At 39.1% G+C, this 16,617-nt stretch overlaps 1 protein-coding gene across 8 annotated transcripts in view; it reads right to left on the bottom strand.

Moving 5' to 3' along the window:
- Positions 1 to 3,795: 3,795 nt before the first annotated feature.
- CAMSAP2 (calmodulin regulated spectrin associated protein family member 2) overlaps positions 3,796 to 16,617 on the bottom strand; it is a 112,138-nt gene continuing 99,316 nt past the window's right edge. For 5 of the 8 annotated variants that reach the window (XM_019430971.2, XM_019430956.2, XM_019430947.2 and 2 more), the window contains 8 exons: positions 16,158 to 16,227; positions 13,559 to 15,761; positions 12,138 to 12,274; positions 11,568 to 11,788; positions 10,338 to 10,437; positions 9,450 to 9,565; positions 7,496 to 7,614; positions 3,796 to 6,736 (listed from right to left, as the gene is read on the bottom strand). In XM_019430971.2, coding sequence (XP_019286516.1) covers positions 6,431 to 6,736; positions 7,496 to 7,614; positions 9,450 to 9,565; positions 10,338 to 10,437; positions 11,568 to 11,788; positions 12,138 to 12,274; positions 13,559 to 15,761; positions 16,158 to 16,227 — 3,272 coding nt within the window. In that variant the 3' untranslated portion in view covers positions 3,796 to 6,430. The remainder of the gene's footprint in view (positions 6,737 to 7,495; positions 7,615 to 9,449; positions 9,566 to 10,337; positions 10,438 to 11,567; positions 11,789 to 12,137; positions 12,275 to 13,558; positions 15,762 to 16,157; positions 16,228 to 16,617) is intronic. The other 3 variants (XM_019430965.2, XM_019430940.2, XM_019430936.2) reach the window with 1 other exon arrangement.

Below are 16,617 nucleotides of genomic sequence, written 5' to 3' on the forward strand. Positions count from 1 at the left end.
GTGTGCCTCTTGGGTGTCTATGAGATGTTCTGATGTCGCTGAAAAGCCAAGTTGGGGCAAGCCTGTGGGGGCTTTATATGCCACTCTCAGGAGTCTGAGTTCTATACTGTGAACATAAGGCCCTGTGGGAGTTTTTGACCAGTGGGGATGACAAAGTGAAAGCAGTGTTTGAGGAAAATTGAGTACCGGTTGGCGGGACTGTTTGGGGGGGGGGGGGCGGGCAACAGAACGAGGGAAGGACTACTTGGACGCTCTCGCAAAGTTGAAGTGCCTGGACGCAAGACTGGTGGCAGTGAAAATGAGGAACAGTTTAAAAGTGTGAAGACTGATGGGATTTGGTGGTTGTCTGGGCATAAGGCGCCTTCCGTGTGGGAAAGAGGAAGGAGTAAGAAAACGTGAAAGGTTCCGGCCACGGTGGCTACCTGTACGCCAGGAAGGAGTCGGTTTTACTAGGAGGTTGATACCAGTTTTTTGAGGTTGAGGACAACGGAATTTCCAGGTGAAAGGCCAAGATGGAAGCTGGATGCACGAGTGGGGCCACAGGCCGCTTTCGGGGCTGGAAATGGAGATTGCGGGCTGAGGGGTCAGTGGAGCTGGTAACTGGCGGCCTTCTTGGACGGAGACTAGGAGGACGAGCAGGGCACGGAGGAGAACTGAGCCGTAATTCGGGCAGGGGCAGAGTACGAGGAGCTAAGAGAGAAAGTAGGGAATCGGAACGTCGCTGTCACAGCCACCAGTGGTTTGAATTTTCAGGCTGCACTTGGGTCCCCTGAAATGGTACGTGTGAACCACAGGGAGTCAGAGCAGGGAAGTCAACGTCGAATTTCCATTTTTAGGGCAGGAGTATCTATAGCAGGAAATTCGTGGGGGCCTAGCAGAAATCAAACTAAATTTTGGGCGTGATTTTGAAGTTGACCCAGACAGTACGAGGCAGCCTTCTTTCATTTATTCATTTGACAAATAACTTCGGAACACCTGTTGTGTTTAGGCACCGACCATAAGGAAAAAGAAGCTAAGCATGAACTGCCTCACGTGCAGATGTGTCCGTGGTTCTCTCAAGTGTTCAAGGTCAGCCCTCTGAGGGGACTGCACAGCCAGCCTTTCTGTGTCTGGTGGGAGGGGACAACAGAGGAGCGAAAACAGCGCAACACAGGTGCCTCTGGCTAAGGAAGTAAAGAGGACGCAGTTGACAATCAGCTAGTTTTGTCAAGCGATGATGATCATAAAGTAGGCCTCTAAGGCTCAGCTGCCAGAACCGAGGTCTCTGCAGTTCAAAACTCAAGTTGAAAGAACACTAGGATGTGGCGTCTTACTGGCTTACCTGCCCTTTACTTTGGGTCCACACTCTATTAGCGCATAGAGTTTATCAGATGTTTGTAAAGGTCTAACCGCATCCGCCCCCAGACAGCGGGCTCCTTGATGGAGGAGCCCCCGTGTCTTTGTGACCCGGTCTCTTGCACCTAATTACTGTTTTCTGGATACATTTGATCAGCCTGCTGGCAGCATTCATTTATTTCCACCACACCTGTAATTTCTCCATTCTTCTGTCCTTAGAAGTCGAGATGTTTGAGAGCACAGGGACACTAGTCTGGTATTGGCTGCTGTTGTGTGGATGCTGGTTACAATTATTAGGCGAGTTCTCAGTTTTCCTCCAATGGTAAATACGTTACTGACCAGTGCAACCGTCACGCTTTTAAGTATTTTTTTCTTAGAAATTTTTAACGTTTACTTATTTTTGAGAGAGTGAGCGAGTGAGCACAAGCGGGGGAGGGGCAGAGAGAGAGGGAGACACAGAATCCGAAACAGGCTCCAGGCTCTGAGTGTCAGCACAGAGCCCGACGCGGGGCTCGAACCCACGGACCGCGAGATCATGCCCTGAGCCGAAGTCGGACGCTTAACCGACGGAGCCACCCAGGCGCCCCCAGACTTCTAAGTAGTTTTATTACAGCAGTGGAAAACGTGCAGTGTGTGGCACAGTGAAGGGGACGTGAAATTGAATTTAGGCTCCAGCTGTGATGCTGCCACGTCCTAGCTCTGGGTCCCTGCTAGTTCCTGACCTTTTAAGCCTCATCAACCTCATCTGTGAAATAGAGATGTTAATGGCTCTTCACAGAAAGCAAAAGAAATAAGTAAATAATAAGAAACTTTAAATCCTAAAGCAGTATTAACGTGAAGAGTTTCGATTTACTTCAGTCTTGAGAGCCGCACTTCCTTTCTCATGTAAACATGCAAACCGTAAAGTATGAATAACTGGGTGGAGTCAGGAATCACTGCAGCTGAATAGAATCGTAAACTTGTGGCACAGCAAACGACACATGCCATCCTGTGTGTCGTTGAGCCCTGTGATGCTTCTGATGCCAACAGAGGCTACTGAAGAAAGGAACAGATAGCCACCTAAAATAACGGATTGAGGTTAAACAGAATAAAATACATCAGTGCTTTTAACTGCCGTGGTGACTTTGCTTAACATGGCTAAAAAAAAAAAAAAGCCTCAGTGGGTCTTAAAACATTTTTTTGTCAACTTGTTTGCTTGTATCTTCTTCAATGGAAAGTGAAAGAAGTCATTTTTTTTCCTTTTTCTGACATAAATATAAGCCACTGTGGATAGAGGAGTTTAGTTGCAAACACCACAGTGACACGGACAGAAGCACAGACTAATTCTTGCTGTCTGAGCGTCTGGACTTGGAATCCCGAGGTGCTCGCAGGCCCGCACACCACACAGGCCAGAAGCACACGACCGAAGCTAGAGGCTAGATAGCCTCACGGGAAGAGCAGCTGGGATGCCCCAGCCCAGACACACACACCGCTCCCTCCCCAAAAGGACTCGGAAGTTTTCATTTGCTTCTTTTGAAAGCAAAACTGTCCTTTAACGAGACACAGATTTGTATTTTAAGCATTTATACACTTCCAAGGGATGACAGAACTTCACACTCATTTTATACGTGTGCTTTTCCAATGCCTGACTCTTAGGTCAGAGTATCACAACTACGTTTCTTTCACTGGATGTTATTCTTTATTACCTCTGTGTGGACAGGTTACAAAATAAAAACGCTCCTCTGCACTGCAGAACATTTTCCTCTGCCTAGTTAGGAACTATCGAGTAGCCAGATCGTGGAGCACACTCTTAAATTATGTGTGGGTTCTAAGGCACCTCGGTTTCTATGTCCTTCTCCAATACTGCCTGAGTCTTATGGTTAAGTATTTTTATTTCTGAAAATTACATTAGAAAGTATTGTGGAAGCACGGCTCTGTTCTGAGCTTTGAGTACCCTGTCAAAGGATCAAAGGTAGAGAGCCATGCTTCTGTTTAGCAATGGCAGATATTTCTTCAGGTATGTAATTATTAATGAAGATTTTGTCGTTTTGTTACCAGGTCTTTTTTTTTTAAATTGCTCCGGTCTGAATGAATAGAATCCTCAAAATCAAAGTGAAACTTACAGAGTAAATCAGGAACTGTTTTGGCTAAGGTGAGTTCATCAGCCATTCAATTTCAAAGGTACACAGTGTTAACTGTGGTACAATTTAATGATTCACCAAAGGAAAGTGATTTAACATGGACAGGATTAACGTAAGATGAACAGAAGCATTTATACACCACTAGCACAGAAAGTTATAGACTTTTTAACACTGCGTAAGTCAGTATTCAGATAGTGCCTAATATCATTAAAAGTTGCCTCTTCAAACTGTTACGTTTAAACATAGGTTAAGAGATAAAAAAACCATACGATGAGTTCACCCAAGTTCAAACATTAGGGAAAAAAACCCACAGTTTATTCAAGAAACAGAAAAGGAGTCATTTGGTGCCATGCTTTTTATTCAAATGAAAGGGGAAAAACTACACTGTACCAGGAAATAGCAAATAGGACAGTATTTTACAGCACAGCATCTTAAAAAAACCTGTAAGCAATGCTCTAGAGTGGACAGGTAAGCACACCATACGCCGTACATTGCCCAACAGTGTCCGTGAAACCATAATTAAAAAGCTGAATTTGGCTTTAAACAGCCAAATAAAAACTGTAACAGTCATTCTAAAACAAAACTGAAAAGTCAGGAGGAATGACAAGCTTTCCAAAGCTGTGTCAAATAGCAGAATTTGACAGGCTGCACTGGAAACCATGACAAGTGTTTGGCAAAACCTAAGTGAATAATCGTCATAGTAATTTGACCTCTAATGATGAAAGCACCAGTGTGTTTCAACAAGGTTGATGGAAATCTCCAGACTTCATGAAATGGCATGATTTTCCTTTGTATAATTTTTAAAACATAATTTTTTTTAAAAGCTGCACCATAATAAAAAAAAATCTGCAGACTTAAAGAAATATATCCATATTCCTTCTGTATTAATAAAGTAAAATATTATACTGAGAGCAATGAACTTTTGTAGCAATGTTCACATTCTACCTTTAGACATTATGGACATTCATTGTTGAACACACATAAATTTAAGAAAGGGTGGTCCTACTTAGTTTTAAACAGTCCCTCCACTGTCTTGCATCCAATATTTAAAAATTTAATGGCCAGGTAATATCACAAAGAAGATGGACTTGATAAGGGAAATTTGATTGAAAAGAACAAATTTAGTAATGTAAAGTGCTTATTCTCCTTTTGACTATTATTTACCATATTTTGATTAGATTTACTATTTTTTAAACTAGTCTTAATCTAAACATGTATCTGACAATCATTTCCTTCTGTGATAGAAACTGTTGTCCGAAAGGTAAAATGTGCAATTCCCCATTCTTAATATTCATATATTATATACACAATATGTATACACTTAAAATATAAGAGTTACATATCCTGGTCTCTTACATGCAAACAGTAGATCACAAATAGTTTTGAGCTACACATATATCTTGCACAGGTATTGGAAAAAAATCTGAAATTTTCTTTACAGTTTTAACAAATATACATAAATATAAGAACATAAATTACAGTAAAATATTGACAGCGTTTGAGAAAATGTTGATAACCCAGATGCACTGATGCCTAAAGGCCTTATAATAATAGAAAAGTACAGTTCAGGGACATCTCATTCCTATTCTCTTTTAAAATAAGTAAATACATCATATGAGATATTAGTTATTTCTCTAAACACCTCGATTAGAGAAATGTATATATTTTAGTCTCTACTTCCCACAAAAGAAAACAAACCCCGCATCTCATTTATGATACAATACTGTCTCTCCCCTCTACGTTTACACAGTTATCACAACACTGAAACATAACAGGGTCACATGATCATTCAAGTCTTTTCCTGAGAATGAAGTTTTTCCCCAACTAACCCTCTGATATACATTGTTAAAGGAACAAAGATCATGAAGAGAAGATTTCAAGTGTGTACTTTAGGCTGTTCCACTTGAAGAGAATAAAAAAAGAAAAACCCAATATAAGTAAAATAATGTGAAGCTATTTTAAAATTAAAATGTAGCCCTTTGTACATGTTTAAAAATCCTAAATATAATTTTTATGTCAGTTATAAATATAAGGGAAAGACCTCTCGAGAACTTGTGACAGAGGCCCTACATCTTCAGATTGAAAGACTACTCTCAAAGTGTCATTTACTTCTGCCAGCTTATAAAGTGACTTACTTTAAAAGAGATAGAAAGCCTTTTTTGTTAAAAGGACGATCTAAATTATTCTGAGTTGGCCAGAAGTGGTGTAAAAACAGCACTGATTTAATCAGCAATTTCTTATACACGTTCTTGGTTAAGCTCATGTGGTTTAAAGCGAACCTACTAGCAGCTCTTGACAAAACCTCCTCTTATTTAACAGAGAAATGTTAATACTTGAGTGAATAATAAATACAGAATTGTAAATACTTAGAATAATTCTTGCAAATGCTCTAACACCATTAAAACATGAGGGTTATTGTGAAACTAAACACTAGTGTTTCTCTTAGCATCGTAAGAAAGGTGCAAGTTACCTCTGAAGGCGCATTTCCTACGCTCATGGTCTCCACATGAAACAAAATACAAAGGTATCTTAGAATAAACCTCCAGGAGAGAAAAAAAAGCAAAATCAACTATCTGAAGACAAGCATGTACATCAAAAGGTTTAAAAAAAAAAAGGAACAAACAAAACATACAGTTTGTAATCTTAGCCACATCTCAACCCTAAGTCCAACTACTGTCCGTGAGAATTCAGTGCTTCAGTGTGTCTGATATCAAGCAGGCAAACCCGATGACACAAATCTCCATTTGTGAATCAGAACGTGTCCTTCATCACCTGGACTTGGACTTACCACCTACGTCAGCACCTTCTGCGCTCCAAAATACTGTGGTTTACATTCCAGTTGTTCATGACAACAGAGCTCAGTGTTCAGTTTCAATTAATAAAAGTCTTGTTGGCAATTAGAAAGATTCTCTATAGGCAGGAAAGATGAAGTGCAAATTTACCGTAAATGTTCTGAAGCAGATATTTCCCAAGTCCTATGCTTTAGTGGGTAGGAGTTTTTTGGGTGTTACTGGTCTCTTGGTCTGCCATAGATGACTATGAATGGTAATGGCATCGACACTGGCAGATAAAGTTTTAGCAGGTATGTGGCTAAACTGTTTCCTGTCAGAATTATATTTGTAAAGTCCCTCAATCATTTTTTTAGTGATGGATTTAGGGCCTATCCCAGTCAGTTTATTAATTTCTTCAGTTTCTGGGCAGTAAGTATACAAAGACCTGAATTGGCAGCCTGAATCCCGGAACAAGATTAGAAAGTTGTTGGCATCTGACTTCTCCATTTCCTTTAGAATGAAACAAAACAAAACAAAACAACAATAAAAACTCTTAAACATTTTGCTGTATAAAATTTATATAACTAATTCTGAATAGGCAAGATAAAATGTATATTATAAAAGCAAACTACATTCTAATTAAAAATGTATGTGAACATTTACTACTGAGGTTCGGTTGGCTTTCTGTGAATATTATCATGTAGGAAACTTTTTGTTTGTTTCTTTGTTTATTTTGAGGCAGAGCGAGTGAGAATCCTGAGCAGGCTCTGCACTGTCTGTGCGGAGTCTGGTGCGGGGCTTGAAATTATGACCCATGAGCTCATGACCTGAGCTGATACCAAGAGTCAGATGCTTAACCGACAGCCACCCAGGTACCCCTGGTGTAGAAATAGCTGCCAAATCTTGATCTTAGTCAAACAAGCATTAACAAACCAGGCACTGATGATCTCCTTTGCAATACAGCCTCATTTCAAAAAAGGAAAATTATGTTATTTACATTTACGAAACATGAATGAGTGACTCTGGACAAAAAAAAGAATTTATAATTTTACATTATCATCCAAGTCTATCCCAATCTTAATGAAGCCTGCAGTCTTCTAGAAAAGTGAACTAATTCAATCTAAAATTAAAACGTAGTTACAGATCTTTTATATGCTGTTGAAATCCCAGCAGGGGATGAAGAGCATTTTCTCTTGGATTGATAGGAAAGATTCTTAATTACAATTTTACAGTTGTTGCCAAATTTAATTTTTATGCAAACATGCTTACCTCCAGTATTTTTTTCTTCTGACCTTCATTTACTTTTCCAGCCAAACAGCAATGAGCTAAAGCATTTTGTATTATGTGCTTATTGGATTTTGCACTGGGTTCTTTGTAGAGCTTTGGTCCTGTAGTAAGAATTTAGAAGCAAAATAAAAATACCATTCCTAAGTGAGAAATACTACGATGTTTAAATGATACAATTGTTTCTATACTGAGGAAACACTATAACAAGAAGTCAAATTCTGTGTTTGAAGGCCTCTCCTGACCGGCTGTATACTCCATTAGAAAAGTCTTATCCACACAGGGATGTATCTTGAGGATATTCCCAAAGCTGCTCTGGGAGAGTAGTGCTGCAAATTAGACATTGCTAGGATTGTCACACTGTCTGCGTCACCTTTCTCAGATCTGATAAGGTTACTGGTGAACTTCAAGCAGAATGGATCCATGAACAAATACACCTTTTAAAAAGACAAGAAAAAGCTACATCTTTTTCTTCTTCCACATATATTAGTTTTTTAAGCATTTGCTTTCTTTAACCAATGATACTCCTTGGTCTGGAAAGCACAGAAGCACTTTTTGCCATTTTCCTGGAACATTCCTACTATGAAGGGAACTTTCTACTATGAAGTCTCCTCGCTTCATACTAACTAAACTCTATCCTGGAAGGCAGGGACTGTGCCTTACGCTCAGTAGTGAGCTGAGAAACCAGTTTTTTTTGGGGGGGGGGGGGGGGGGAATTAGCATTTACCTATTTCTGGGATATAAATTACTCCTACCATGGCTAATATCAAGCTGCCAATGGTTTTACAGCTTGCATAATTCCTGAAAATTTAGCAGTTTAGCCCTACAGCAGGAGCTGGTCGGGCACATCACTGCTACTCTGTAGCTCTAAGTTTGGAACAGCAAACCTGGTAAACATGATTGTTAAGTGAACCTAACGTAGAGGCAGAGGGGAAAACCAAGGAAATACTGTCCAATTCCAAGCATTAAAGGCTGTCAAACTGGCCACAGGAGGAGGCTATTAAAAGCCACTGAATAGGGAGGGGGGAAGTAACAGAGTGAAGTACACATGGAAAGTTGGCAAGTTCTAGCCTCCTTAGACCTTCATGGGGCTTCCATTTCCAGTGGGTCACCAGCAGATGAAGGCACTCTCCACTGCCCCCTGCTCCACCCCTGCATGTCCCTTCTGTGCCTTTAACACTTCAGATCTCAACGGCTGCTCACATTTCTTCTCGTTTTCCCTCCTGCTGCACTTCTTTAAAAGCATCTTACCTACATTCTGTTCTTCAGCTTGCTTTTGCTTCAATAACGCCTACCCAAACAAAGGCTGGAAGAGGACCTGATAGAGGTATGTGAGGCTGGATGATCTCCTGGATCCAATGCATTCTTCTTATCTTTTAGAGCCCCTTAGTACTTTTTGTTTTTAGTAGGCTCTACGCCCAATTTGGGGCTCAAACTCACAACCCCTAGATCAAGAGTCACATGCTCTACCGACTGAGCCAGCCAGGTGCCCCACCCCCCCTTAATATGTTTTAAAGATGCACAACTCTAGATACCTGAAATCCCGATGTTAGAGAGGCCTTTGTGGATTCTAGCCTTTTCTTGGTACTTAGGACCTATGTATTGCTGAATAGAACCTCTCTCAAACTTCTTCAGACCCAAACCACAACACAGAAATGGCCAGCATTTTAAAGAAGTAGACGGATGAGGTGTAAATGTTATTGCTAATTTTGTTTAGAAATTGATCTCAATTCATCTGGGACAAGTCGCTACCTCCCTAAGTGCAACTGTATCATTGAAACTGAACTCCCTGAGAGGGACCATCTGCACTCAGTGTTCTTGATCATACTTTCCCATGTCTAGACCAAGAGATGAGCCCATGAAACGGTAGTATAGCCTGTATTTATTCTCATGACTGTGTTAAATTAAAATGTCTCCCTAAAAATGGACAAACACTAACCTGTGTATTCTGTTCCAGAAGCCACTGAAGAAGTTGTTGATGCATTTTCCCAGTCCTTTTCCCCATTTCGACTGCCACAACGACTTGGAGACAAGAAGCCTTCTACAGACTCGGATCTAAATGGTAAATAAAATATTTTTTATGTCTCAAACAAAAGAAGAACATTTGGGGGCCAGAAGGGTATATGTGACAGTGCCAACCCAAATCACCCTGGAAGCTTACAAGTCAAAAGATGCTGTAACTGTCTTACTCATAGCTATACATCCAAGTGTCTGGACACAGCAGGCACTCCGTAAGTCCTTGCTGACGGAAAGGATGAGTGTTTTCCGTATGAAAATTGGCAGTTACTGGCTTAGGATGGTAATGCAAAGATTAAAACTCAACGCTGATGCCTGTCACTACAAACACTCTCTTTATATATGGGTATTATAGTATAACGTAGTAAGATATGACCTTTAGTTTCTAATCTATATCCGACAGAGACAGTAATACAAAAGAGATCTTTCCTAAGTCAGGCAACCTACTTCAGAAATATTCTAAGGGGAAAAAACTATATTGCATGGGAAATAAACTAGAGAGGCTGGCACTTACATAAAACATGTACTATTTCTGCACACTGATTTTATCACAACCATATCAGCAATTACTGTTAATGTTTTACAGTTTATAAAAAGTACCTTATCAATGTCAGGAACTAGAATTCTAAAAGATAAAAAACAGTCAAATATGAATAGACCTCTTTATATGTAAATTTCTTTTAACGGAAACACAAATAGTCCCGGTCAGCAAAACTATAAAAATTTGTGCTATGATTCATTCATTATAAAATACAACATAACTGTGGGGAACATATTCTTTCTATGAAAAATGTTCACATTATGGATTTACCTTGGTGTCCTCTTGCCTGAATGCACACTCTCGTTATCACCTGTGTTCAGTGATGCCAAAGAAAGGCTAGAGACTGAAAAAACACGATAAATTCGTGATCCTGAATAAAAACAAAATTAGAAATTTAAAAAGAGCAGCTAGAAAAGAGTCTGTTCATTAGAGAACACCAGCATATGAAAATTGAGCTTCTATAGTTTTTTTTTCTCTTTTAATCTAAACACATAATATGCTTGCATGCATATATACACAATTTATATTAAATTAGCACACACACAATTAAAATTAGCAATGAACTGGGGCACCTGGGTGGCTCAGTCAGTTAAGCATCTGACTCTTGATTTCAGCTCAGGTCGTGATCTCCCAGTTTGTGAGATCGAGCCCTGCCTTGGGCTCTGAGCTGACCATGTGGAGCCTGCTTGGGATTCTCTCTCTGCCCAACCCTCCTGCTTATGTGCACATGCACTCTCTCTCAAAATAAATAAATAAACATTAAAAAATAAATAAAATTAGCAATAAATAAAATTAGCTTTTAAGAAATAACAGTAAAACTAACTGTTGTTAGGATTTATTCCACAAGGAAAGTGGTAATATACATTGATACTTTAATCATAAGAAAAAAGTTAACAAAAGAGGTCTCTTTAAACAGTCAATGTTATGTTGTTATTTTCCCTCAGTTTTAGAATCACTATGGGAATACTCTAAAATTCTCCACGGTGTTTAATTTTAATGCAAATTTTTTTAAATGTCTATGCATGTTAAATTTTAAGAAAAGACACATTCTCTAAGTTTCAAAAATTATAGATTTGGACGTTTGACCATTTCTGTCTTAAAGGAGGGACTCATGAACTCTTGTTTTTATATTCCTTATTATACCAGTGTGTTTCTACATATTTCCATGCACACAATGTTGATCCTTAAATGTACGAGTATAGAGAGGGTAGTTAATAATTCAGAGAGATTATATCTGAGGGCAGAGTTCCCTACTAGGTTAGTATTTAAATTGCATGTTTCAGCATTCACATGTGTTCTATTGAATATATGCATGCACACATAACACATCAAGTCATCAATGTGCTCATTTGCTTTGCTCATTTTGGTTTTCCAAATAAGGAGCATGCATCATCTCAAATAACGGATCCAATTTAGCATACCAAGGCACAGTTGAGTTAGTATGACAGAGCAGGCTGGTGTTTTTTTTATGAACAGACTCTTCATGGTAAGCCGTGTTACCTGGAGGACCTTTTACTGGTGTTTTGGGAGATTCGATATGGTCTCTGTGAATAGATTTGGGACGCTGTTTTTTTTGTTTTGCTATTTGAGGACGGGGTTTAATTACTGTATCCATGTCTTCCATCAGCTTCAGTTGTTTTCGCCTCATATATTCTTGTCTGATAAATTCCCTGCGTGCTCTCTCGTCTTCCTTCTTCTGGCGCTCTTCCTCAGTTTTACGCCTAAGAAACCAAATGGTTAAACTTCTTATTCTGCATACTAAAGAAACCAGACACTGGAGAGTATGTGGTGTGAGAAGGGAGAATTATTATATTTCAGCACCTTGGGAAAAAATGGTTTGGTTAAAATATGCTTGAGATCATTTAGAATGTTAAAATAAACATACCCTTAGTAAATGACTGCTTTAAAAAAAATATGTTTGTGTGTAAAAACCAGTGAAGTTATTTTAAACCAACGTTTCTGGAGAACTTTACTTTGAAATGCCTCAAACTGAGGATAAAAATGTACAAGCAACCAATACTTCGGGAAAAGAAAGCACCAGAAATCAGCATTAATTCAGTTGTCTATTACCTCGTCTCTTCTTTCTTATGCTCCATTTCCGCTTCCAGCTGCTGCTTCCGAAGCTGAGTCTCCTTCTCCCTCCGTAGTCGCTTCTCCAACAAAGCTGCCCGTTTCATTGCCATATCATTTTCTGCTTTTTGATCATCCTAAGTAGGAATTCATTGAAAAACATGAAATGTTGTAGGCACCTGTATTCTTATTTTCAATTGTGGTCACATTTATAACTGAAAATATGAACTATTCCTATTCCAACCCTACCATACATGGACACATTGCAGAAATTATGGAGGAAGAAATGAATTAAACTTACTTAATTACATGTTTTCAAAACCTATTAAGTTCACAAAGAACAACCATAAAAAGGAAGTAAAGACAAGATTTTTTTGGACCCTAATAAATAACTTAAAAGTAGGGAGTTTCCCCTCAGTTTTTAAAATTGCATTAAAATTGGGGCGCCTGGCTGGCTCAGTCAGAAGGGCATGTGACTCTTGATCTCAGGGTAGTGAGTTTGAGCAGTCCCACGTTGGGTGTGATTACTTAAAAATCTTTAAAAAAAAAAAACTGCATTAAAATTTTGCTTAAAATATATACTCAACAAAGAAAACTCAAGTAAAAGCACCAAAAAATTACCTACACAGTTCTATCACATAAATGATGGAATGGAAATGAAGGTGTAGATGTGCTTGCCCGTTGGACACTAAAGCATTTCCTCCCCTCTGTGTTCCTTTCTCTGCAAGGAACATAGGTAACAAGGGTCTCCAAAATTAGTAAACTGTATCCAATCATGTCTTTAGTCGTATTCTACTAAAAAATAGTCATTTTACATGGTTAAGAGACAAAATATGACTCATGTTCAAATTTCTAAACATTAAAAGAGGCATAAAGGGCAATCACCCTGAGATCAACTTTAAAATAAGTTACAAATTTCCAATATTAAATAACCAAAAGTAGAATTAGCAGTTGTAATCACTTCAATATTCTTGGGTTCTTATTCCAGTAGGATTTGCTGTTTCAATTTAAAATCTTTTTTTTTTTTTTTTTTTTTTTAGATTTTTAAGAAACAAACATAAGGAAAGATGTTGAAAATTAAGAAAAAAACAAAACCTAAAATACGCTTACATACAATGCCAAGTTATGTGCTTTTCACAAACTGGCAATCTTTGAAGAAATCCAAATAGCTGAACATTTTTTAAAAGGCTTTTGTGAAAGTGAGCAAGAGAGGCAGTGGAGCAAGAACAGTGTATCTACACACGTTTGGTGGCTGTGGTGAAAGGAGGCCTGTTCGCTGTGCTTTAATGTTACTATGGTCCACCAAGGGGAGCACCAAAGTGTATTTCAGGGTTAATGGCAGCTTGTAACAAAAGGGGCTACAACTAAAAAAGCTACACCCGTCTAATGATAATGCCTAAAACTGGGAAGATTAGTATTACCTTAAAAAAGAACCCACAGCATACTTTCTGGTCATCATCAAATTGTTCCTTATCACTTTCTCCATCATATTTTTCAACGGATACATCAGTCTTTTCAGGAGGTTTCAGATCTGAGAGGGAAACTTCAATCAGATTAACATTTTTCGGAGCAGCAGGTGGGAAAACAGGTTTAGGAGGAGGCTCTGAGGGTTGGTTCAGCTGGTCCTCATTTGGTGTCAGACGTACTGTCTCTGTGATAGGCTGCGACAGGACTTCAGAAACTGTGGACTCAAGAGGCTTGATCTCCTTTTCTTCTGGGTTATGTACATGCTCTCCCAAAGTCCCCCTGGGTTCCAATTCCTCCTTTTTAACTTCTTCCTTAGGTTTGGATTCCTTTAACTGAGGTTCTCCATCATCCCCAAAACACACAAACGACCTAGTCTGAATAGGAACTTGACTTGGTGAAAACCTCCGTAACCGAGGAAGACTATCCACAGACCGAGGGGGCGTCAGTGTTCGATTCAAAGGTGTTATTTTTAATTCATTTGGCCTAGGAGTCCTTTGATTCTTAACAGAAAAAGATGTGCTCTTCCTGTTGGAAGACTGTGGAGATGGGTGGGTAGGACGGGGGGAGTCTGACGAAAAGGGTGCGATGGTTGACGACAGGCCTGCCTGCCTGGAGGGTTTAAAATCTCGAATCTGTTTTTGTGGAGAGGGTTGAGGAGGTGAAATCACCCAGGACTGTTGCTCCCTCATCTGCATTAACATCTCCTGCTGAAGGGACAAGCGCTGCATTTCTTGTTGTAGGAAATGCAGAGATGAATTTAACTTTTCAATGGACTTTGTATATTCTAAGATCTCTCCTTCGTTTAAAGTTTCCTCTGAGGGGCTTGCCAGGTTCCACTGCTTCTCTGGATCAACGGGTGTGGTTGGAGACTTTAGCCATTTGGCTTGAGGATTCTCCATGCTTTCTTTGATATCTGCCAGAGACTTACTCCTCTGTCCATTAGCCTTTTGCAAATCCTTTTCTTTTGCTCGATCAGTATATACTTTCTCATCTTCTGCACCGGCTGCTTCCTCTCGAAGAGGGGAAATCCCTTCCCCTTTCTTTTTCACAACAGTAAGAAATGCTGTCCTTCCCATTTTCTGCCTCTGTTTAGTAAAAGCGGCTTCCATTTTCTTCTTCTGGGCTTCTATAGCACGTCTCTTTTCTTCAAGTTTCATCCTGAGATGCACCATTTCAGAGGCCAACAGCTGGGTAGTGTCCCGTCCTTGTGGAAGGCCTGTTTCTTCTGGAATTTGTCCCCAAGCAACCACGTGAGGGATATTAAGTTCAGAGCCCTCTGGTGTAGTTTTCTGAGAACTGCTTCCGCTACTTTTCCCATCAGTATGGTTCAGTTTCCTGAATTTCTGTTCTGCAAAGCTGGTCATTTTAACTCCAGAACTAGAAGAAGCACTGCTCCCTGGCTGAGACTTGGTACTTACAGTACTTGGACAAGGACTCAAAGCTTCTCTGGGGTTGCAGGTTCGAATATCATAATCCTGAAGAAATTTAGAGGCATCGTCCATGTCAGAGTCTAAGCTTACAGTATAATCTCTCAAAGAAGAATCTTCATCCATAGTTTCAGGGATGTCTTCTGAAGGAACATGAATTCCAGTGTCTACTTCAGTATTGTCAGTTATGGGACTCAAGGCACCTTTTGTATCAGTTATGTTATCAGGACTAGACTGATTTAGCTTGATGTTTGAATTTAGGATACTCATTTCCTGGTTATGAAGAAAGAAGCCATTAGCAATCTGATCTGGCTGAGATGTATGGGGAGATTTTTCAGTATCATGAATTATTTGTAATGCTTCTTCAATGCTTGGTGTCTCAATCTGATTGCCAAACTCATCCAGAAGTACTCTGTTTTGTAAAGCTCCATTTGGAAGCTTATAATGAATATTCTCATTAGAATTTAGTTCACTTGTATTAAAGGGCATGTAAGATTTGAGGTCACTGTGAGAGTCTGTATTAAGTTCTTCTTCAATGCTTTCTGCTTCCTCTTCTCCATTTACTGGCTTGAAGGACAAATTTTTCCTAATATTTTTAGATACACGATTATTGTTCAGAGTAAGTCCTTCATTACTAATAGAACGAGTGATTCCTCGGTTTGGAGTGGATCTGTGTACAGTATTTTCTTTATCAAAAGAAATATCAAACGAAACTCCATGCACTGATGATCTAAAAAAAACATTGAAAGAGAAAATCCTTAAACACTCCCGGAAATGATTTGATAATCCTTTAATAATTATTTGAAATGATACTTCCTTTCTTTTCCCATTTCTCATAATCCTATTGTCCTCAAGGTAAGCATAGGGCTACCAGGCGACCTTTAACAAATTTAGCCCCATTTGCCTGTATTGCCCTTTTCAAAGTTAGGTACTAATTAATTAAAAGTCTACTGCAACTTGGCTATCAACAACAGCTATCAACAGAATTAGCATTTCTTTCTCTCTTTTTTTAATTACTGAAGTATAGTTGACAATGTTACATTAGTTGCAGGTATACAATATAGCAATTCAAAAAACTGCACTTGTTGATAATGTGAATATACTAAAAATAATTCCCTCTGTTTACCTTTTCTCTTTGGGCCACGTCCCTATGAAACCATCAACATAGGACATAGATGAAGACCTTCTAATTCCGCCTTCAAATGCAAAAAAGAAAAAGTCATTGAAAGTATGTAAAAAATTTTAACTTACAGCAACTTAACAGATTTCAAATATTTGCAGATTAATAGCACTAAAAAGTAAGTAGTTATATATGGAGAAGCAGATATCATTTTATTAAGAAAAGCAAGTACATCCAAGGGATACAGGTGTGCTGTTTTGAAGGGACACATGCACCCCCATGTTTATAGCAGCACTATCAACAATAGCCAAAGTATGGAAAGAGTCCAAATGTCCATCGATGGATGAACGGATAAAGAAGATGTGGTATGTGTGTATACACACACACACACACACACACATATATACACAATGGAGTATTCCTTGGCAATCAAAAAGAATGAAATCTTGCCATTTGCAACTACGTG

This window comes from Panthera pardus, unplaced genomic scaffold, assembly GCF_024362965.1.
Source record: "Panthera pardus isolate Hobbes unplaced genomic scaffold, ASM2436296v1 HiC_scaffold_21, whole genome shotgun sequence".
Classification (NCBI taxonomy): Eukaryota; Metazoa; Chordata; class Mammalia; order Carnivora; family Felidae; genus Panthera; species Panthera pardus.